Source organism: Vigna unguiculata, chromosome 1 (assembly GCF_004118075.2).
Source record: "Vigna unguiculata cultivar IT97K-499-35 chromosome 1, ASM411807v1, whole genome shotgun sequence".
In the NCBI taxonomy this organism is placed as follows: domain Eukaryota; kingdom Viridiplantae; phylum Streptophyta; class Magnoliopsida; order Fabales; family Fabaceae; genus Vigna; species Vigna unguiculata.
In genome coordinates this window covers 22,173,910-22,197,566 of record NC_040279.1, presented here as the reverse complement: position 1 = coordinate 22,197,566, position 23,657 = coordinate 22,173,910, and the positions used below count along the sequence as shown (strand labels likewise).

Sequence of the window (23,657 nt, the reverse complement as noted above, 5' to 3'; positions counted from 1 at the left end):
AAACTCACCGATTAACTTCAATACTTTATGACTTACAATATTTAAATCACAGATTATTTAAAAGGATCGAGCCCATTTTCCTAAAACTAACTATTTATTTATTTATTGATAAATGAAGTCAATTTCTATGAAAATGTGAAGGAATTTAAAAATCTTATCCTTGAAATACATTTATTTTTAAAATGATGTACTTTCTCTGTCATTTATTTTGGCTAGATTAGAAGCGAAGTCAGTAAGAATCGATGATTACCAAAACGAGAACTTGATTACCACAAAATAAAAAAAAAAAAAAAAACTAAGAGCCGATAAAATCACCAGTGTGTGCTTCTAACCTTCGAACACAACACATGGAAGTGACTCTCACGAGCTTGCTTCATCACCGCTGTCCATGATCACCGAGTGGGAGGTGTTCCATCTTCCATATTCCCAAACAAATTAAGAAAAATTATATCTTTTCCGCTTTTCTTTGGCGTCTGAAACGGTTTTCCTTTCATGGGTGAAGCCACCATTTTTCATTTTCAGCATCTAATGGCAAAAAAATTGCTCTTTTTGTTGACCCTTTTGGAAATACTCCTCTGTGGGCAATCCAAGTTTATGGTGTACAACACATCACAGGGTATAGTCCCTGACAAGCTCAATGTTCATCTGGTAGCTCATACCCATGACGATGTTGGTTGGTTGAAGACCGTTGATCAGTACTATGTTGGTTCTAACAATTCAATTCAGGTGTTTATTTAATTCTCTTTCTTTGGCTAGACTTGTGAACAATGTGTCTGAAGATTGCAAGTTGAGGGTCTTGTTTGTTATGTTGCAATGTGTAGGGGGCTTGTGTGCAGAATGTGTTGGACTCTATGGTGCACGCACTGTTGGCTGACAAGAACAGAAAATTTATCTATGTTGAGATGGTGAGTTGACTTTTTTTTAATCCCTTGTATGTTGCTTTCTTGAGTTTCCTTTGTTGGATCAAAGTGCTGCTGCTTGTGCCAAGAGGAAATTTTGAAGTTGCTTTTTTGGGCTAAAAGTAGTGATGTGATGTTCCAGGATACAATCCGGCAAAGCATTTCATTTCCTTTTTGTAGTTCATGCCTTCCTTTGCATTCTTTTTACCAAATGTCATGATTTATATTTCACATCCTTCTTGTGGCAACAGATTAATGTTGCTCCTACAGCAAGCTTGATTTACCTAAGACTGTTAATGCTTGTGACATTGACAAATAGGAATACTAAGAAAATGAGGAAAGAAGATGTTTTTGAAAGTATGGATTACTTTTTAGGCTTTCTTTAAATGCTCATGTGAAATGCTCTCTCTTGGGATCAACTCTTTAAAGAAATGCTCTTTCTTTAAAGGCTTTCATATTAATTCTTTCACTTTCATCAATGCAGGCATTTTTCAAGCGATGGTGGAGAGATCAAAGTGAAGCTGTTCAGGATGTTGTTAAGAAACTTGTTAGTTCGGGTCAACTAGAGTTCATGTAAATACCTTTCTGACTACAGATTTCACTGTGATTAAGAACAAAGTCATTCTTCAATTGTGAAATGAAAGCTATCCTTCACTGTGAAAACAAACTGATTAAGAATTCGTTTGTGATAGTTCCAATATCTATGGGCGATTATCTCTCCATTATTGTATTCTTCAATCGTCTTTTACTTGGGGATTGATGCTATTTCTTTCCTTTATTTTCTCCTTGTTACAGAAATGGCGCCATGTCTATGCATGATGAGGCGGTTACACATTACATAGACATGATTGATCAGACTGCACTTGGACATCAATTTCTGAAAGAGGAATTTGGTGTGACTCCTAGAATTGGTTGGCAAATTGATCCTTTTGGACACTCTGCTGTGCAGGCCTACCTGTTGGGAGCTGAAGTATGCCATAGATCTTCAAGCAATGAATCTTGTCATGACTCTCAAATTTATAAAGAATATGTTTCTCTTGTATTTTAATAATGAGGGCAATGGACCTATAAATACATAAGCTTGGTAGTTATTTTAGGAAATATAGATAGCTAATTCTAAGGAAACAAATCTCTGTAACTATGGGATTGTTTTGAATACATAATCCTAGCATTAATAGCAAGATACACATGCAATAAAGAATAAAATTATAGCAAGAATGGAATAAAAAAATTTCTAAAATACATAATGAGCAAAGCATGATTTTGATAATGACTAGTGAATATATTTTGAAGAAGATATGTGTCAGAAGTGTTATGTTCTATGTGGTTTATCAATTGGTTCTACTTTGTATGCAGGTTGGCTTTGACTCACTTTTCTTTGGTCGGATAGACTACCAAGATAGGGCTAAGCGCAAGAAGGAGAAGCGTCTTGAGGTTATCTGGCATGGTAGTAAGAGCCTTGGCTCTTCAGCCCAGGTGAATATCAAGAAATATTTTATTTTTCTCTTTAAATATTTTATGGTTGTTGTTAGAGATCCTACATTGACTAAGAATAAGGTCGAATTTTATAATATATATAAGTAAGTTGTAATCCTCATTTTACAAGTTAGTTTTGTAAGGTTGAATTAGATATAAGTTCACTTACTAAGAGTCTTTGTATTTTTATGATTGGTTTCTCTTAAATTAAATGTTTCCTTTTATTATGTTGAGTATCCTTTTTGTTCTTCCAGATTTTTGCCGGAGCGTTCCCTGAAAATTATGAGCCACCTGCTGGACTTTACTTTGAAGTTAATGATAACTCACCGATAGTTCAAGTAATATTATAAGAACTTATTAATTTTGTTATCACATACAACTATTTTAGTTCTTTGTTCTGCTAAACTTTGCTTACTTTGTTCCTGAAGGATAACATGGAATTATTTGATTACAATGTCCAAGAACGAGTGAATGACTTTGTTGCAGCTGCATTATCACAGGTAAGTTGAGCGTGTTTATCTTCAGACTTCTTAAAAATGTTATTTGACTTTTGAGATTTAAGAACATGATTAGAAACTAAAAATTGAGTTGAGTGATTGAGAGGTGTTGGGTCTTTCGAGGGGAATTCACCATGGAGATTGAATGAACCAAACTCACATAAGGGATTAACATAAGTTTATGGGTCCTTTTTTCCTATATTTTAGAATTATTGCATCTATGTATTATCATTAACCCTAAGTATAGGGTGTAGAGTGTTGAAAACCTCCTACAACTGTATCTAGTTTTGAACCTAGGGTTCTAGTGCAGTCTCTTAGTCTTCTATGTATCCTTGTATAAGATTTTCATTATAAATAGAAGAAAGTGAGAGGGTTCCTTTAAGCCCCCTAATCATATATTTTCAGTTTTAATCTTAAGTCTTTATGTTGCTTAACTTTGTCATTTCTACTCAATGTAAGATTTAGACTCATACTTAGATTTCTAACAATCTCCTTCTCAAGTATCAAATACACGGTTGGGTCTTTCGAGGGGATTCACCGAGGAGTTTTAACATTAATGAGACTTAAGCCAAACCCACATTACCATGATTGTTGTCAAATAAATGTGAATCTTAAGTGTTGCAGTAATTGTCTAATGGTCTGCACTAATCGTCTAATGCCTTGAATTGGGTGTTTGCTTCACAAAAAAATTAATAGAATGAATATAGATGAGGTTAAGCTGACTCAAGTCGTCTCCCAATGATTTCGATTGATTAAGTCACTTAAAACGGTACCTATTAGAATTTGCAATAAGGATTAGAACATAAAAATAGTAATTTGGTGGGGGGGTTAAAACAATAAATGATAAAACAAAAATAAACAATTGTAAGAGGACAAGTTGATTCTCCATCTCTTCCATAATAGCTCTCGCAAAATAATACCTTAATAACAACTCTATCTTGTAGAAGATCCAACTCAACAAACAATAGGTGTAGACGAGGTTCTCCAAATGATACATGTCAGACGAAACCATCAAATGAGTCTCAGTAGACAAGTGCATCAAACGAGTCCATCAAATGATAATATCATTAGATGAGTCTGGCAAACCATTGAGTAGACGCGTCTAGCAAAGCATGTAAGACGAATCCAACAATGTATTGACTAGACAACTTCAAAAATACACTAATTAGACAGTATGTTGACTAGATGACTTGTCTTTTACCATCTTTTCTTTTCCATCTTTAAGAACACTTTATTTTTTTCTCCAAGCTTATGATATTAGCTTCTCTTAACCACTAGAAAATCTCAAATTCAGCCATGCTTGCATTGTCTATAAGGCATTAGACGATTCAAAATTGTATCATCTATAGATGGTTTATGAGATTGCTTTCATTTCAACTATACAAAGCATGCATTAGAACATTTAGGAAACATCTATCCAATTATATAACATCATCAAAGCTCATGTCATAGATGATTTATCAAGTCATCTAGACAAATTCCATAGACTAGACTCGCTAGTTAAACTCATCTAACTAGATCATGTAGTGCCTTTCGTCTACCTAGAACACCTATCATCTAACATGGCTTAAAGAGATGATTTTAATGCATAATTTGATTCAAAGTTCATATTATCTCATTTGAACAAATCCTAGTTAAAACAATGGATTTAAACTCAATTATACCTCAAGATAGCTATGGTTAAGTATTCTAAAAGTGTATAAAAATGTGTTCATCACACTACCCACAACCTAAAATCTTATTGTGATGATTTATGAGTAATCTTCTGTGTATGGTAGGAAATTTTTAGAGTTCAAAGAAGGAAAACCAATCTTTAGTGATGTAAAAAATCATTATATTTCATAGTATAATTGCATAAATTACCAATCATATTTATCTAGAAAAAAATTTCTATTTTTATGTTTTGGATAAGGCATATGTTTACTGTCTAGCTGAATAAGATTTCTGCTATACAAATCGAATCAACAACCAAAAAAACCACTGCCTGAATGACCAGCCTTACTAACTTGTTCTAACTTCCATAAATGGTTTTTGTAGCGGAATAGCTCAAAACAAATTTGCTGCAAAAGCGTCTACCATACAAATAACATGATATTAGATAAATCGCAAAAGAAACAATTAGAAGGTAAACGAAGGAAGAATAAGGAAAAATCACAATAGAAAATAACGTGGCTAAATTGAAGTGTTAAAAATTATAGCTTGAAGTTTCTCTCAAAGTGAACTCTCTTAACTAACAGTTTTCTGTTATACAGTTGAACAACAACTCTCAATTGAAAAAATTGTTGATATATGTTCCTATTTATACAGCATAACTACCTTAACTAAGTTCAGTAAATCACACCGAAACAAGCCAAGAAAAATATGTGAACAGTGCTTTCACTGCTGAGTTTGAAATGTCACTTATGCAGACTCTTCAGATGATACAAGTCTAAGAGGAAGTTAAAGTCTGGATGCAAGCAGACAATTTGATGTCATCGAATGCTCTTATAAAAGACAAAAGCACTAATGAAGATGTACTGACGAAGTCAGACTCACTTGAACCATCAGATGATCTGGAACAGTTAGATGAACTAGGAACCTTAACAAGGTTTTACTGAGTCAACCATCATAGTTTTGAAAAGGGATAAATTAAACTGTAAACAAGAACTCAACCATGACCTTAAATTTAAAGCAAATGGAAAAAACAGAAAAAGATGATATTAGCTTGAAGCTTGAATAGGAATTTTTATTTTGCTACTGAGTTTTTTGTAATAGCGGGAACTTTAATTGCTTTTATTCAGGATCTCATCTAAATCGCTATCTTACACTATTTTACTTTAGGCAAACATAACTCGAACAAATCATATAATGTGGACAATGGGAACTGATTTTAAGTATCAATATGCACATACATGGTTCCGGCAGCTAGACAAACTCATTCATTATGTAAACAAGGTAACTCACTCATATACATGAATTTATTTGTGGTTTAACTTGTGGTTTGACTTCATGTCTTTATTCTTGGTGTTATTATGAACTCTTATTGTTAAATGTTTTGCAACTTTAGGATGGACGTGTTAATGCTCTGTACTCTACACCATCCATATATACTGATGCAAAATTTGCTACCAATGAGTACTGGCCAATCAAGACGGATGATTTCTTCCCGTGAGTTTAATATGTAGCTGTTTCATAATCTATTTGCTTAATTATTATATTTTTGTATGGTATGACATTTCTCCTCATATGTGCATGAACAAAACCCAGTTATGCGGATCATGCAAATGGTTACTGGACAGGATACTTTACCAGTAGACCAGCTATCAAACGCTACGTCAGATTAATGAGTGGCTATTACTTGGTATGATTTGTATTTTTATAGTTTACAAGGTAATCATCATCTGTAGTCCACCTGTGTTTTGATATTTACTTTCTACAAATAAATTATTAGGCTGCAAGACAACTAGAATTTTTTAGGGGGAGAAGGAATTCAGGGCCAAATACAGATTCATTAGCTGATGCTTTAGCAATTGCTCAACACCATGATGCAGTCACTGGCACAGAAAAGCAGCATGTTGCCAATGATTATTCTAAACGGCTGGCAATAGGCTACACGGAGGTGTGGTTTCAGCGTCTGTTTCAAGTTATTGTGTATAACCATTTGTTAGTGTATCGTCTAGTGGAATATTGCTTTTTTGCAGGCTGAGGAATTGGTTTCATCATCACTGGCTTGCTTGGTTGAATCACCATTGCTTTCTAGATGTCAAAACCCAGTTACAAAGTTTCAACAAGTAAAAGATCTAGAATCTTTTTAAGTTTGTGCACTATTTGTATTATTTGCTGAAATGGCCTGCTTCTTCCTTGTCCTAAAATGTTTTTTCAAAAATTTAGCTGTTGATAAATGATTTCTTATCCTTTATTATTCCTTAGCTCGATAGTAAATTACCGTTTGGTGTATTTCATGTCAAACCTGATTTTGTTTATTTTTAATGGATTATATTCCTTTCTTCATCTTCACTACATAGAAATATCTTTATTTATCAAGTATTCAGTTACCAAAAAAAATGTTGTCATGTTTCTTGTATTAAGCATTTTGACTTAAAAGGGATATTTTCTTCACAATAGTATTTATTTTTTTATATACGAAGAAACATATTGGGAGAAAGATGAGAATATAACAGAGCTAAAATAAATTAAGAATTTGTCCTTAACAAGAGAAAAGAAAAGTATACATCAGGACCAAAATGTAGTAAAGCTACCCATTTGAAAAATAGGTACTTGCTTTACACCATGTGGAAGCAAAACATCTAGTATGATGCCAAAGCAATTACTTATCTGAAGGCGTTTCCTAAATAAATGCAAGAGCTTAGCTCCACCCAGATGTACCAATTAGCATATTGCACTGTGCCACAAGATTTACTTCTTTATTTCTTCTGAAATGAAACCAGTAAACCTGGTCAGTGAGAATCGGTCTGAGGATTTAGGACATGCCAAAATCTCCAAATCCAAACAAATAATTCCATGAAGCTGTAGCAGCAGAACATAGCAGGAAGTGAAGAACAGATTTTGAGAGATCCTGGTACCAGTTGATGGTAATACCAGAAAAGCATAATTACAGAAATGAAAGTAAAACAGGGTGCTTGAGAGACCCTGCACTCTCCCCTTAATTGTATTATTCTTCTAGCTTTTCTTGATCTCCCTAACTCCTTTCCTATGCTATATGGGTCAACTTCCTTCCTATTCCTTGCTCAAATCACTCAATTATTTGATTATATAAATCACTCAATCCCCCTTGATTGCTGCACATGGAATCTATTACACTAATCATTTCATGTGATTTCCCTGTCATTTTCTAATATAGAATAGGTGAAGCATATGTATCACATGAGTCAAGCTTGTTACAAATCATATCTTTAACAATCCCCTCAAGTTGAAGCTTATGTATTATTTGAGTCAAGCTTCTTACAAATGTCATCCATAGAAGACCCCTTGAGAGACTTTGTGACCAAAACTGCTTAGAGGACACGACAATTACTGAAGAGAGAAAATAAAAAACTCGGAGTACACTGTTAGGTTTCTTAGAGCTAGAAACCCAAGCTACTCGGGCAGAACTCACTCACACCAACACAGAAAGAAACAGAAATAGACTTTTATTATTCTCTCAAAGAATGCGTCCAGGGAAAGACAACAATTCCCCCCTCACAGGATCTGTTATGACTCCTGTTTACACTTACAAAAACAAAACGAATACCCCCTTTTACAACACTACCCCCCTTCTTATTTATACTTTTCCTAAAACAAACTTTCATTCCCAAACAACCTACTAACAGACTAACTAACTAACTAACTCAGTTCTTATTTCTTCTCACATACACCTTTAATATTCTATCATTACTCCCCTCTGGCTGAGCAACCTTGTCCTCAAGGTTGAAGTCAGGGAACTGCTGTTGGATAGTTGTGACGTCTTCCCAAGTAGCTGTTTCTACCCCTTTATCCTTCCACTGAATTAAGACTTGCGGTCTTGCATCTTCCTTCCCTGGTATAGGTCCCCATCTGTTATCCAATATCTTCTCTGGGAACCAATTAGAGGTCCTGCCTTGCAAACCTTCTGGCAGGTCTTTCTCAACTTGATGAGTGCCTACTGCTTTTTTTAATTGTGAAACATGAAATACTGGGTGGATCCTGGCAGTTTCTGGAAGTTGTAATCCAAAGGCTACTGGACCTACCTGTTTCAGCACTAGAAAAGGACCATAATATCTAGCAGATAGCTTTGGGTGCAGTCTGGTGGGCATTGAGACCTGTCTATGGGGGCGAATTTTCAGAAAAACCCAGTCCCCTACTTGGATGGAGGATTGTTTCCTGTGTTTATTCGCATATTTCGTCATATGCTCTTGGGCTCTTGCGAGGTGGAACTTGAGTTGGCTCAAAGCTTCATCTCTGGTCATGAGATCTTGTGCTACTGCTTCCACAATGGTTTCTCCTGGAATAAATCTGCTGATGGAAGGAGGTGGTCTGCCATAAACTATTTCAAAAGGGGATTTTTGGGCTGCCCCGTGAAAACTGGTGTTATACCAGTATTCTGCCCATGAGAGAAAGTGAGACCAAGATTTGGGTTGTTCTGAGCTAAAGCATCTCAAGTATGTTTCTAAGGTTCTATTTAAGACTTCAGTTTGGCCATCTGACTCAGGATGGTACGCAGTGCTCATGTTTAACTGTGTTCCCTGCATTCTGAATAACTCCTTCCAGAAGAGACTTAAAAATGTAGGGTCTCTGTCACTAACAATAGATGCAGGAATCCCATGTAGTCTCACTATTTCTTTGGCAAACACCTCTGCTATGCTCTTGGCTGAATAAGGATGTTTAATTGGTATGAAATGCCCATATTTACTTAGTCTATCCACCACCACCAAGACTGAATCATACCCATTGGATTTTGGTAGCCTGACAATGAAGTCCAAACTAATGTCCTCCCATACTGCATTGGGTATGGGTAAAGGTTGTAGCAACCCTTGTGGTGAAGATGCTAGGTACTTGTGTTGTTGACACACCAAACAAGCAGCCACAAAATCTGTTACCATCTTCTTCATTCCAATCCAGTATAGTGATTGGCTTATCCTCCTGTAAGTTCTGAACACCCCTGAGTGACCTCCTGTAGATGTGGTATGGTATTCAGCCAGCAGTCTTGGAATCCAAGCAGAGTTGGCTGATAGCACGAGCCTGCCTTTATGATGAAGTCTTCCATGTTCTAAAGTATACTGCCCCTGCTTCCCAGGATTCTCTTTCAGCCCTTTTATGATCTTCTGTAATTCTGCATCTTCTTCCACTTCTGCCAATATCTTCTGGAAGTCCTGCCAGAATGGTATGGACATTATAGTCAATTCTTTGTCATCCTCCTCATTCTCCCCCCTTCGAGAAAGGGCATCAGCTACTTTGTTGGATGCTCCAATTTTATAAACAATATTAAATTCATATCCCATCAATTTGGCCAACCAATTCTGCTGGTTTTGTGTGGTGATACGCTGCTCTAACAAATACCTTAGACTCCTCTGATCTGTATATACTGTAAATTTTTGCCCCAATAAATAAGGTCTCCAATGCTGTATGGCTAAAACTAAAGCCATCAACTCCTTTTCATAAATGGACTTAGTTAAGGAAGTGTCCGATAGGCCTTTGCTGAAGAAAGCAATAGGACGTTTGTCCTGTGTTAGCACAGCACCCAGCCCACTGCCTGATGCATCACACTCAATGGAAAAAGGTTGGCTGAAGTCTGGTAGTTTTAGAACAGGGGCTGTTGTTATAGCTTTCTTTAGAGCCTCCATAGCCTTAGTGCTTTCTTCATTCCAGCAGAAACATCCCTTCTTTAATAGACGTGTTAATGGTTTTGCTACTTTTCCATAGTCTCGGATGAATCTTCTATAATACCCAGTCAACCCAAGAAAACCCCTCAAGGCTTTAAGATTTTTTGGCAAAGGCCACTGATGAATTGCTGCCAGCTTGTCTTGATCCATCTCTACCCCTTTTTTAGATATTACGTGGCCCAAATATTTCACCTCTTGTCTCCCAAACTCACACTTCTTTTTATTTGCAAAGAACTGTTGCTGCTGCAGTGTATGCAACACCTGTTTTAAGTGACCCATGTGATCCTCCCATGATTGGCTGTAGATTAAGATGTCGTCAAAGAACACCAATACGAACTTCCTTAAGTATGGCTGCAAAACTGTGTTCATGGCACATTGGAAGGTTGCTGGCGCGTTGGTTAGCCCAAAGGGCATGACCAAGAACTCATAGTGGCCCTGATGTGTGCGGAAAGCTGTTTTCTGTATATCCCCTTCATACATCCTGATTTGGTGATAACCTGCCTTCAAATCAACTTTGGAGAAATAGGTAGCACCATGTAGTTCATCCAATAACTCTTCTATCACGGGTATTGGAAATTTATCAGCCACAGTGACCTTATTCAAGGCCCTATAGTCTATGCAAAACCTCCAACTCCCATCTTTTTTCTTTACTAGGATGACTGGACTGGAATATGGGCTATTGCTGGGCCTGATGATTCCAGATTTCAGCATTTCCTCCACCTGTTTTTCTATCTCAGATTTCAGCAGATGAGGGTACCTATATGGTCTCACATTGACAGGGTTTTCACCTACTTTGATAGGTATTTTATGATCAATCCCCCTCCTTGGTGGCAGCTCCAGTTTTTCTTGGAAAATGATCTTATGTTCCTGCAAAACCTCCTCCAATTCCTCCTGCTGCTTGGCTGACAATCCTTTCCCCCCTTCTTCCTCTTCGTGACTGGTTAATCCCAACTCCCACACTAAGGAGATTGCTTCAATTTCAGTTTCCTTCAACAGGGCTTGTGGTGTCACAATTCTTTTTGTCAGAGTGGGATCCCCTTGAATGTTCACCACTTTTCCAGCCACATTAAAACTCATGGTTAAGGTGTTCCAATTTACCTTAACTTCTCCTAAAGATGCTAGCCATTCCACTCCTAAAATCACATCAACTCCTCCTAATTCAAACAGGAAAAATGTCTCTTTAACAACATGATTCTCCAAATTAACTTCTACATCTTTGCAACACCCTTGTGTTTGCTTCTTGTGTCCATCCCCTAATCTGACACAGTAAGGAGGGGTATCTTCCACCATTAATCCCAATTCTGTCACCAATTGTGCTGAAACAAAATTATGACTCGCCCCACTATCAATTAAAATTAATACCTTTCGCCCATTGATATCTCCCTGCAATTTCATGGTATTATTTTGCGTTAAGCCTCCTGCTGAGAACAGAGATAGCTCCATTCTTTTGTTTTCCAACACTCCAATTCTCTCCTCTCCTCCATCCTCCTCTCTGCCCTCACTATTCTCCTCATCTTCTGCTAGAATTACCACTCTCAAGCTTTTTTCTGGGCAGCGGTGGCCTGGCCCAAAAGCTCCTCCACAATGAAAACATCTTCCTTCTTCCCTTCTCTTTAGGTACTCTGGGTAAGGCAAGTTTCTGACTGCCCTGTTTTTACTCCCTCCTGTTGTTGGATTTCCACTTGTCCTAGAGCCCATAGATGAGGTTCCCCCTCCTTCTTTCCTTGCTGTACTCATATTGCTGGGAGAAGACTGAGAGTTTCCAGCCCCTTTAAAAGTCTCAGTTCTTGATACCACACCCATTCCTCTCTGAAATCTGGTGTCTGCTGCTGATGTTGTCCGATAGGTGTTTGTTCTTCCTGCCCATGATTCATTAAGAGACTCCTCCACATCCCTAGAGATCTCCATTGCCCTCATTAAATCCCTTGGATCATGTGGCTTTACTTGGCTTCTGATCCGGCTTTGTAATCCTGCAAAAAAATACCCCAGTAGTTGTTCTTCTGATAAATCTGGAATTTGAGCCACCAATCTTTCAAATTCTTGTACGTATTCTTCTACTCCCTCATTCTGCCTTATGGATGCTAATTTCTCAAAGACTGTACTCCTATCCTTGCCTCCAAATCTTTTATTCAAAGCTTCGACAAAACTCTCCCAAGATGGGTTCTTGGATTTCTTTTTCCAGAAGCTAAACCAATGACTAGCGTTTCCTTCCATACTTATGAATGCTAATCGTAATTTCTCTTTTGGAGAAATATTTTGAATCTCAAAGAACTTTTCTGCTCTAGCAATCCAGCCCATAGGATCACTGCCTTCAAAAGTTGGTAACTCTACCCTTTTCATCCACTGCTTCTGGACCTCTTCTTCACTGTCAGAATCAGACTCCTCCTTTCTGATCATCTTTACAACTCCTTTCTTGTTGTTAACAGAATTCTCCCCATTTTCAGAACTCTTCTCAGACCCTTCTTCTGATTTCTTGCTATTCTTAATCATATTTCTGATTTCGTGAAGATTTTCTTGAATTTCCAAGATAATCTTCCCATTCTCGCTGGTCCACCTTTCCAACGCAGCAACTCTTCCCTCCATGATAACAGGCCCTTGGATCCGGCAGGTTGGACCAATTGTTAGGTTTCTTAGAGCTAGAAACCCAAGCTACTCGGGCAGAACTCACTCACACCAACACAGAAAGAAACAGAAATAGACTTTTATTATTCTCTCAAAGAATGCGTCCAGGGAAAGACAACAATTCCCCCCTCACAGGATCTGTTATGACTCCTGTTTACACTTACAAAAACAAAACGAATACCCCCTTTTACAACACTACCCCCCTTCTTATTTATACTTTTCCTAAAACAAACTTTCATTCCCAAACAACCTACTAACAGACTAACTAACTAACTAACTCAGTTCTTATTTCTTCTCACATACACCTTTAATATTCTATCATACACAGTGGCTTCCGAATAGCAAAAATATCTTGAAGAGCATTGTGCCTGTAGGGAGCAAGGCAATGCTATTGGTGGCTGTCATCAGCAGAAAAAATAAATAAACTGGAAAATGTCACGGTTTCTAAAAGAAAATTGCACCTATAATAAGCAGTTGTCTGGCCCATAGAAGACCCCTTGAGAGACTGTGACCAAAAATACTTAGAGGACATGACAATTACTGAAGAGAGAAAAAAAACACTCGGAGTACATAATGGCTTCCGAATAGCAAAAATATCTTTAAGAGCATGGTGCCTATAGGGAACAAGGCTATTGGTGGCTGTCGTCAGCAGAATAAACCGTGTTAAATGTCACGGTTTCTAGAAGAGCTATGAGCAGTTGCCTGGCCCATAGGGAAAGCGTAAACTAAGATTCCCTTCTCATTAGACTCTTAATGCCATGTTGAAAGTCAGAGTGGCAATGTTGGGGCTAATGCATCTAGGGAAAAAGTCATGGCCTAACATCAAATTAGTGACAAAACAGAGAAATCAACAAGGCATATGATGGATTTCGTGTTTGGTGTACAGACATGAGTAGGAATAAATCAATAATTAATAATGTGAAATATTTGTTAAGATATTTCCCTATGTAATAAAATATCATATTTCTCTATTTGCTGTAATCAATCATTTTTTAACATGTTAATATATACAGTTTGTCCATTCGATCTTTGTTGTTATATTTTGATGTAGTTCAATTTATGTTATAATGTAATGACATGTGAGCTTTATGCCTTCCCCTTTTGTCTCAAAAATATTATAATAACTATTAGATATGATAGTTTTTTATTATCATATTTAAGTTCAAGCTTCTTATATTTTCAGTATTCTTTTTCCTTTTTCATATTTTACAGTGTCCACTTTTGAACATAACTTATTGTCCTGCATCAGAAGTTGATCTAGTTCGAGGGAAGAATTTGGTAAAATTGATCACATATTTTGTTCTCCTTTCATCAGTTATATTGTTTTATAATTATTTCTTAAATTCTATCTTCTCATGAATTTTTTCCTTGCTTAGGTCATTGTGGTTTACAACTCTCTTGGTTGGAGGAGGAATGAAGTCATTCGATTTCCGGTGAGTGATATCACTCTAGTATTTGTTGATTGTTCTAAATTCAATATATGATGGAACATAGAGAAATTGAAACTAATATAATGAAAATAACCATAATCTTTATCTTTTTTGTTCTTCTAGTGGTCTTCATTCATGAAATACTAATGTATCTTCAATATGATGTGATAGCTGTAATAAATAAAATCTGTTAGAAAGTTCTTGGAGAAAGTGATATGATATTTTATTATTTCTATCTGTGTGAAGCTGAATACAAAAGGGAGCATTTGTAATGGCTACCCTTGAAAGCAGAAACTCAAAAAACCCAAAACAAATTCACCAAAAGGGACAGTTAGAAACAACAAACCAGAAAGGGGAAAATGTGACGGAAAGATAGAAAGAGAAAAGAATATCTTCTATATTCTTTTATTCTATTAAATCACTTGAAAGGAATAATTTGAAAGAAAGAGAATTTTACTGTATTGTTAATTCACTACAAACAGTACATCAACTTCTCTATTTATAGAGATCTCAAACCTTAAAGTAATAATTACAAGAGATCTCTAGAATCTTCTAAGAGCTTCTAATAACTTCTAATAATACATTTAATATACTACCAACAGCTTTTAATATTGCATTTAATATAACAACACTCCCCCTCAAGCCGGTAAATGGATATCTATCATTCCCAGCTTGCATGTGAGATTATGAAATCGCTCGGTGGGAAGACCTTTCATGAACAGATCTGCTAACTGAAGTCTAGATGGGATGTAGGAAGTAGTGATAAGGCCACTATCCAGTTTCTCTTTAATAAAGTGTCGATCTATCTCTGTGTGTTTAGTCCTATCATGCTGAACTGGGTTGTGACCAATGCTAATGGTTGACTTATTATCACAATAAAGGATCATAGGTTCTTCACATGCCACTTTAAGATCATTTAGGATAATTCTCATCCATAGCAATTCACACACCCCTTGTGCCATAGCTCAGAATTTAGCTTCTGCACTAGACCTTGCAAGAATATTTTGTTTCTTACTTTTCCAAGTCACCAAATTTCCACCCAAGAACATGGAGTATTCTGAAGTGGATTTTCTATCTATGATAGACCCTGCATAATCTGCATCAGTATACACTTCCATTATTAATTTTTCATTTCTCTTAAACAATAATCCCCTTCTTGGACTTTTCTTCAAATATTGAAGGATCTTGTTTACAGCCTGTAAATGTCTCTCCCTTGGATCATGCATGAACTGACTTACAACACTCACAACATAGGCTATGTCTGATCTGGTGTGAGCTAAGTAGATGAGCTTCCCAACTAGTCTTTGATATTGGCCTTTATTTACTGTAGAACTGCCTTCATCACTTCCAATTCTATGGTTTTGTTCTATAGGAACTCCAGTAGTCTTACAATTAATCATACCCGTTTCTTTGAGAAGATCAATATCATATTTTCGTTGGGAAATAAATATGCCTTTCTTTGAGTAAGTTACTTCTATCCCAAGAAAGTACTTCAATTTTCCTAGATCCTTCATTTCAAATTGGGCAGCAAGCTTTTCTTTCAAGATTTGTTTCTCATGTCCATCATCTCCTGCAACAATCATATCATCAACATAGACCAAGAGCAGTGTAAGATTACCTTCTTGGGAATGTTTGATGAATAGGGTATGGTCACCTTGACTCTGTCGATACCCATGGAGATCATAGCGTGTGAGTCTACCAAACCAAGCACGAGGGGACTGCTTAAGCCCATACAAAACTTTCTTCAACCTGCACACTTTATTCCCTCCTTTAGTAGATTCAAAACCTGGAGGAATTTCCATGTATATTTCTTCCTCTAAATTTCCATGCAGGAAAGCATTTTTCACATCAAATTGTTGCAATTCCCAACCAAAATAAGCTGCCAATAAGAGAATGATTCTAACTGTATTTATCTTTGCCACCGGAGCAAATGTTTCCTCATAATCAACGCCATAAGTCTGAGTATATCCTTTGGCAACTAACCTTGCTTTGTAACGGTCTAATGTGCCATCCGATTTATACTTTAGACTAAAAACCCATTTGCATCCCACTGACTTTTTATCTAGTGGCCTGTCAACAATTTCCCATGTTTGGTTCTTTTCTAAGGCACTCATCTCTTCATTCATGGCTTGAATCCAATTCTCATCTTTCAATGCTTCTTGAACTGATGTAGGGACTCTAATTGCATCAATGGCAAAGAGAAAACTTTGGGGCTGCATAGAAAGGTGTTTAGTGGTCACAAAATGGGAGATAGGATACTTGGTACAAGACCGAGTTTCTTTTCTCAAAGCAATGGGCAAGTCATCAAGGTCAGTTTCACAGTTACTATTCAAAGACTTTTCCAAAGGTTCCAGGGTATCAATAGAAGGACTACTTACCCTCGGTTCAGACGATTGAAGTTGTTCTTGCATAGAGTTAGGTTGCTTTTGTCGCCTTTGGTATTGTATACGGAAAAAACTCTCTGGACGACTAGAGTCTGTAGATGACCCTGACTCTGTATTGTTCGGAGCAATTTTAGAGACATCCATAGATGTTTCTGGAGAAGTATTATCAGAATGAGATAGTTCCTCTATGGAAGGTACAAAAGATGACTCAAGAGATTCAAAAGGCCCAACTTCAAAAGAACTCTCCCCCTGAAGTTGAGGACGCATGTAAAAAGATTTAGTTTCATCAAAAGTAACATCCATGGAGGTAAAAAACTTTCGACTTGGAGGATGGTAACAACGATATCCCTTTTTATTAGATGCATAACCAATGAAGATGCATTTAATAGCTCTAGGATCTAACTTTCCACGGAATTGACTATGAATATGGACAAACACAACACATCCAAACACTCGACTATGAAGACTAGAAAGAAAAGGAATCGATGGATAGAAGGAAGATATGGACTCAATGGGACTCAGACCATCTAGAACCCGAGAGGGTAATCGGTTGATAAGATAGGCAGCAGTAAGGACATCCTCTCCCCAATAAGATTTAGGGACATACATTTGGAAAAGAAGTGTCCGTGTTACCTCAAGAAGATGTCTATTTTTTCTCTTAGCAACACCATTTTGTTGTGGTGTGTCCACACATGTGAATTCATGAACAACACCATTCTCGGAAAAGAATTTAGACATGTCATGGTTTACATATTCCCTTTCATTATCAGAACGCAAATGTTTAATTGACTTTCCAAATTGTGTTTTTATCATATGGAAGAATCTAATAAATAAGTTAAAAACTTCAGATTTTTCTTTCATAAGAAAAATCCATGTAACTCGGGTACAATCATCAATAAAAGTGACAAACCATTTAGCACCAGATATACTAGAGTCTGATGGAGGTCCCCAAACATCAGAATGAACCAAATCAAAAGGATTAACACTCTTTGTATCACTAGAGGGATATGTAGCACGATGGTGCTTTGCAATTTGACATACATCACATTTAAATGACTCAACGGACTCTTTGGTGAACAAGGAAGGGAACATAGACTTTAAAACAGGAAATGACGGATGTCCTAGACGACGGTGGAGAAGCCAAATTTGAGAAGACTCAAAAGAAGTGCAAGACCGGAAACAAGAGGTAGTTGTTTGCCTACCGATACTATTCTTAGTTTCCAAGTTGTTAAAGCAATACAACCCTCCCTGTTCCTTAACAACTCCAATCGTCTTCCCCATGGCAGGATCCTGAAAAGTACAATGAGTGGGAAAGAAGGTTATGGAACAATTTAGGTCATGAGTAAGCTTTCGAATGGAAATAAGGTTATTAGATAGTTTTGGAACATAAAGGACATCTTTAAGACTAAGGGATGGCAAAAGAGAAACATTTCCACGTCCATGTATTGGGATATGGGTCCCATTGGCAATAGTAATGTGGTTATCAGAAAAAGTAACAAATGACGTTAAAAGAGATGAATGAGGGGTCATATGGTCTGTTGCACCAGAGTCAAGAACCCAAGAGTCCTTACGTAAAGTTCTAGAAACATTAAAAGAAGAATTAGAGTTCTTACCAGTCATAGTTAGAGAGCAAGTACCAGAAGGTGGCTTACTTATTGACTCCATAAGATTTTTAGACATTCAATCTCAGCATGTAGTGTAGGCATTCCTTCCTCAGTTGAAGAGGAAGAAGGTGTCTTGTCAAGATTTTCAGAATCTGAAGAGGCCTGATAAGCTTTCCTTGAGAGTTGTTTTTTTAATTTTGCTAGACGATTGAGAGCTTTCTCCTTTCCATGTAGCTTGAAGCAAGTGTCCTTGGTGTGACCAGATTTCTTACAATGAGAGCACCAACGCTCTTCCTTACCTTTTAAGCTAAGTTTAATATTTGCAAGATTTGAATTCCCAGGTTTGGAAGTCTTTCCGGAAAACATGGCAGCTCCTTCGGTGGAGGTCTCATTCATCATGACCATTCGACGAGCCTGCTCACCTCGGACAATGAAGAAGACTTCAGAAAGAGAAGGAAGTCTTTCCTTCCCAAGAATTTGAGTCCTAACAGGGTCATATTCAGGATTTAATCTTGATAAGAACTTAAATATCCGAGATCGTTCAACAAACTGAGCAAGAGTGATAGCATCTTTGCTATTCTCAAGCTTCAAGTTTTGATACTAGTCCAACTCAATCCACAAACCCTTCAACTTTCCATAATATTCTGAAACAGAGAGAGTTCCTTGCCTGGCACCAAAGATCTTGCTTTCTAACTCATAGCACGTAGAGATGTCCTGTTGCATAGAATAGGTAGTTGCAAGGTCCTCCTAAATTTCGCGGGCACTAGAATAGAACATATAATTTTTACTTATCTCTGTAGTCATGGATCCCCATAACCATGTAATGATTCGTGAGTCATCATTATCCCAAATCTGAAAACTGGGATTATCTGGGGAAATGGCCTCTCCTTCAATATGATTGAGTCTTCCTGTACCCTTTAGTGTGCGTCTGATAAATTGGAGATAATTTCGACCATTAAGGCGGTTGTCATCCGGCAATTGTGGAAGATCGGCATTGCTTAGTGGAGTTGCCATGCCAAAAAAAAAAATAACAGCAGTGATGGCAGCAATGCGACAACAGCAGTGATGGCAGATATGGGACAACAGCTGTGATGGAACAGCGACAGCAGCAGTGATGCAACAGCAATGACAGCAGCAGTGATGCAGCAGCGACAATGACAGTAATGATGCAGCAGAGGATGCAGCAGCGGCAATGATGCAGCAACGACAGCGGCAGTGATGCAGCAGCGACAACGACAGCGGTGATGCAGTAGCAACAATGACAAAACCACAACTTGGGGCACTTCGGCAACCCAATAATAAAAGAAATGGCTGCACTTCGGACAGCACTAATGAGAACCGTAACTAAGACGGAAAAGAAGAAATGCAGAAGCAGGGCTCCCTAGACCGGGAGCTCTGATACCAACTTGAAAGGAATAATTTGAAAGAAAGAGTATTTTACTGTATTGTTAATTCACTAAAAACAGTACATCAACTTCTCTATTTATAGAGATCTCAAACCTTAAAGTAATAATTACAAGAGATCTCTAGAATCTTCTAAGAGCTTCTAATAACTTCTAATAATACATTTAATATACTACCTACAGCTTTTAATATTGCATTTAATATAACAACAAAATCCTAATAAAAGTTAGATGTAAAATACACCAACTGACTGTTAGTTATCAAATAAGCTGACATAATCAGTTACCAACTAAGCATGTACGTAGGGAAGTCTGATATCGCCTGCCTCAATTATTGGAGTGAAGTTTATATAACTCTTAGAAAACTTCAATTGATAAAAATTAGTTTTAAGTTGAAATTTGACATGGTATCAAAGCTTATTGATAACAATTAGTTTTGATAGGCTGCCATGGTTTGACAAGCATCTATAGAGGGGTGATGTTGGGAATGTCCAACATTGTCTGTCCCAATTCTTGGTGTATGGTTTATATATGTATTAGGAAAGTTCGCTTAATCCAAATTGGTTTTAAGTTGAATCTGCCAATATATAGCTAACAAAGCCTGCTGGTCCACTTGGCTACTAACTTCCTAATAGATTTTTATTTATGGAAGTTATTATGATGTTAAAGGTTTTTCGAGATTGGTGTTTTAATGCACTGAAATATATATAGTATTTGCTAAAATGGGCTAGTAATTTTCTCTTTAACTATTATAGTACTTACTCCTTGTGTGTGTATAGATGTAACTAATCTTGCAACTATCTTCAGGTTACTGAGGCCAATGTTAGAGTTCAGGACTCTAATGGTTCAGAAATAGAATCCCAACTTCTTCCTCTGGCTGAGAAATATTTAGACTTAAGAAACTACTATGCGAAGGCATATATGGGTCAGGCTCCACTTAAGACACCCAAGTATTGGCTTGCATTTACAGTTTCTGTACCCCCACTTGGTTTTAGCACCTACACTGTCTCGACTGCCAAAAGAACAGGTTCAAATATATATTGCTTTAGTATTTAATTTACAACAGTTAATTTCCATGCTCATAACAAATAAATGATTTCTGTTTGTTTTCAGGAACTACTAGATCGTCAGTAGCTACATATAAAAGTAGTGAAAAGTCTAAATTTGAAGTAGGTCAAGGAAATTTGAAGCTTACATTTTCTACTGATCAAGAGAAGCGTACCAATTATGTTAATACAAGAAACCTGGTTTGTGATACTTCACTTCCCAGCACATGATTCCCTTTTCACTAGAACACCTTTATCTGTGCAATCATGCCTCCGTATTTGTGATGTTCTCTTTCCTGTTTTCATATATACTTTAGCTTCGAATTTTAAATGGATAGAAAAATGTAAAAGCAAAAGAAGTAAAACTTGATTAACAAAGTTGTTTTTTGACATGGAAGGTTGAGGAACAGGTTGAACTAAGTTACCTCTACTATTCTGGATACAATGGAACCAATCAAAAGGATCCGCAGGTAGATAAGTATTTTGACTTTAGATATCAATGTCTTACAGGTTCAATATGTTTTTAATCTCTGTAAATATGGAAATGTTCACTTTTAGTACCTAAAAGCTGTCTCCTTTTGTTCCCTTGTTTATGGAAATAGGGACCATACATGACATTTCCACAAAGGAGGGACCAAAGAGTGGCTAGTTTTTTCAGGAATTAAAAGTAAACATAATTCTATTTACAAACGCTAAACTAAAAACATATTTATCCCCCAAGTCTCTCGCAATTTTACTTTGGATAAAATTTCATAATTTAATTCCCCTCACAGAATTCCGGGGCCTATGTCTTCCGTCCAAATGGCACATATCCAATAAACCATGAAAAAAAGGTTTGAAGTCCTCCCTTCTATATTCTAATCCAAGAAACCAATTCCCATAACAAGTCTCACATTCACTTGAATTTTCAGGCTCGATTGACTGTTTTGAATGGACCGGTACTAGATGAAGTTCATCAACAAATCAATCCATGGATATATCAGGTGTTTTGCTTGTTACATCTTTAACAGCATCTTCATATTAGTTTCTTATTAATAATAATAAACTTCTTTTCCATTTAGCTACATGAAATTGTGGTCACATAATAACTTGAATAAAATCTGGTGTGTAAACTTCTTGACAATCTTAATATGATAGTTTTTCATTTTTTATATAGATATTACAATTGATTTTATTATAGTTTGCCCTGTATATAATAATTATGGCTTCACCTTACTTTCAAAATTTTAGGTGCAACAGGTCTTGATATTTTACATTATGCAATTTACTTTAATGTTCTTTTACTTTAAGTAAACCAAAAGAGTAAATAAAGCTTAGGGAATGCCCTTAGTGCCATCCTGGTAATTTATTTCGCAGTCTCAAGTGTTGCAAAATAATAAATGAATTTTTCCATAAATAGCCTGGAGACAGTCTTACCCAACGGCCCAAACACTTAATAAAATAGGTCCCACTTCATGAATGAGGTCTAGCGAAGTGGAACCAATCCCATTATCAGTACCTGTTTAACTCCAGTTTCTATTTGCCCCAGCTCCTAATATTTTCTATAATGATAATAATTATAGTAATAAATGTTGAGGAATGAGTCTTTTTATCTTCTTTTTACCTTACATTAGAAATTAATGTGCTTCAAATATGTCCGCAGATTACCAGACTATACAAAGGAAAAGAGCATGTTGAAGTGGAGTTTATCGTAAGCTTTAATAATTGGTTTTTATATTTACATTTGTGTCATTCTCCTAGTCGTGATACAATCTGTCTGTGACAGTTTGATTTCCTTTGTTTTCTGGTATATACTGTAATAACTATTGAGATATATTCTTAAGGATTTTATGGATAATGTTGGAAACTTATTTGAACTTATGGTATGTGGAATATCAGGTTGGCCCTATACCGATTGAAGATGGAACTGGTAAAGAAGTTGCAACTCAGATTTCAACTACTATGGAAACCAACAAAACATTTTACACGGATTCTAACGGGCGAGATTTTATCAAAAGGGTATGCAGCTCAGACTGATGTTCCTTGTAATACTACATCTAAGTAATTTAGATCATACATAATAGTTGGCACCAGATGCTACCTTGCTTACCTTTTCATTATTGTCTTTCGTTAAAATTCTTTGATCTAAGGTATAGAGAGAGGGAATGGAGAAAAAAAAGATTGATACTAATAATCCCAATTAAAAAAGAAAACAGATCATAAAATACTACAGTGCATGGAAACTGAGAAAATAAAAAATTTGATCATTGAAGATATTTATAAGATACTCTAAGGTATTCTGAAGATATAATATCACTAAGATACTCTGCTAGATGACCTTAATTATGGGAGTCTAAGAGAGAAGAAACAAGGGAGTCTATCAGGCAATAAAATAACTTATTGTGATATTTCTAAAACTGATATTGACTTGATGTGATATGTTCTCAGATACTCAAATAATCTGAAAGTTGTAATATTGATATTCTTAGATATTCCAACATCTTTCTATTTCCAGATGCTGGGTTTTGTGGCAAAATATTATTCTCTCATGGAAGTCAAGAAATGGAAACAACATATCTTTTTATTTGATTTTAAATTTGATGGCATATAGAAGCATCTGCAAAATTTTTCCATTTTCTTTTCCTTCAGTTGTGAAGTAAATTTTTGGAACTCATCCCACTGCAGATACGGGATTACAGAACTGACTGGGACCTGGAAGTGAACCAACCCGCTGCTGGAAATTACTACCCTGTATGTGAACTTTTATATTCTGTTATATTCATCATTGGTGTTCAAGACCTCGTTTCCCCCTCTTTCCTGCAGGGATGCTATTGCTGAAACTGTTGTGCTTGCAAACTGTTGTTTGTTCTTGTATGATAAAATATGAAACTTCTAATAATAAACTGCATTTTTAAACTTATTTGGCTAATTGAAATCATTGATTTTCATGAGCCTATTAAGTCAGCCATGTGCAGATCCT

The 23,657-nt window shown here is 36.5% G+C and overlaps 1 protein-coding gene across 2 annotated transcripts in view; it reads left to right on the top strand.

Moving 5' to 3' along the window:
- Positions 1–315: 315 nt before the first annotated feature.
- The window catches only part of LOC114195651 (probable alpha-mannosidase At5g13980), a 34,982-nt gene continuing 11,640 nt past the window's right edge, over positions 316–23,657 (top strand). For both annotated transcript variants that reach the window (XM_028086204.1, XM_028086196.1), the window contains exons 1-22: positions 316–726; positions 822–905; positions 1,384–1,472; positions 1,695–1,869; positions 2,256–2,375; positions 2,630–2,713; positions 2,804–2,875; positions 5,693–5,806; positions 5,919–6,019; positions 6,119–6,212; positions 6,303–6,470; positions 6,553–6,642; positions 14,044–14,109; positions 14,208–14,264; positions 20,460–20,679; positions 20,766–20,899; positions 21,097–21,168; positions 21,472–21,531; positions 21,610–21,681; positions 22,341–22,388; positions 22,577–22,696; positions 23,363–23,428. In XM_028086204.1, the coding sequence (XP_027942005.1) occupies positions 493–726; positions 822–905; positions 1,384–1,472; positions 1,695–1,869; positions 2,256–2,375; positions 2,630–2,713; positions 2,804–2,875; positions 5,693–5,806; positions 5,919–6,019; positions 6,119–6,212; positions 6,303–6,470; positions 6,553–6,642; positions 14,044–14,109; positions 14,208–14,264; positions 20,460–20,679; positions 20,766–20,899; positions 21,097–21,168; positions 21,472–21,531; positions 21,610–21,681; positions 22,341–22,388; positions 22,577–22,696; positions 23,363–23,428 (2,340 nt within the window). In that variant the 5' untranslated portion in view covers positions 316–492. The remainder of the gene's footprint in view (positions 727–821; positions 906–1,383; positions 1,473–1,694; positions 1,870–2,255; positions 2,376–2,629; positions 2,714–2,803; positions 2,876–5,692; positions 5,807–5,918; positions 6,020–6,118; positions 6,213–6,302; positions 6,471–6,552; positions 6,643–14,043; positions 14,110–14,207; positions 14,265–20,459; positions 20,680–20,765; positions 20,900–21,096; positions 21,169–21,471; positions 21,532–21,609; positions 21,682–22,340; positions 22,389–22,576; positions 22,697–23,362; positions 23,429–23,657) is intronic.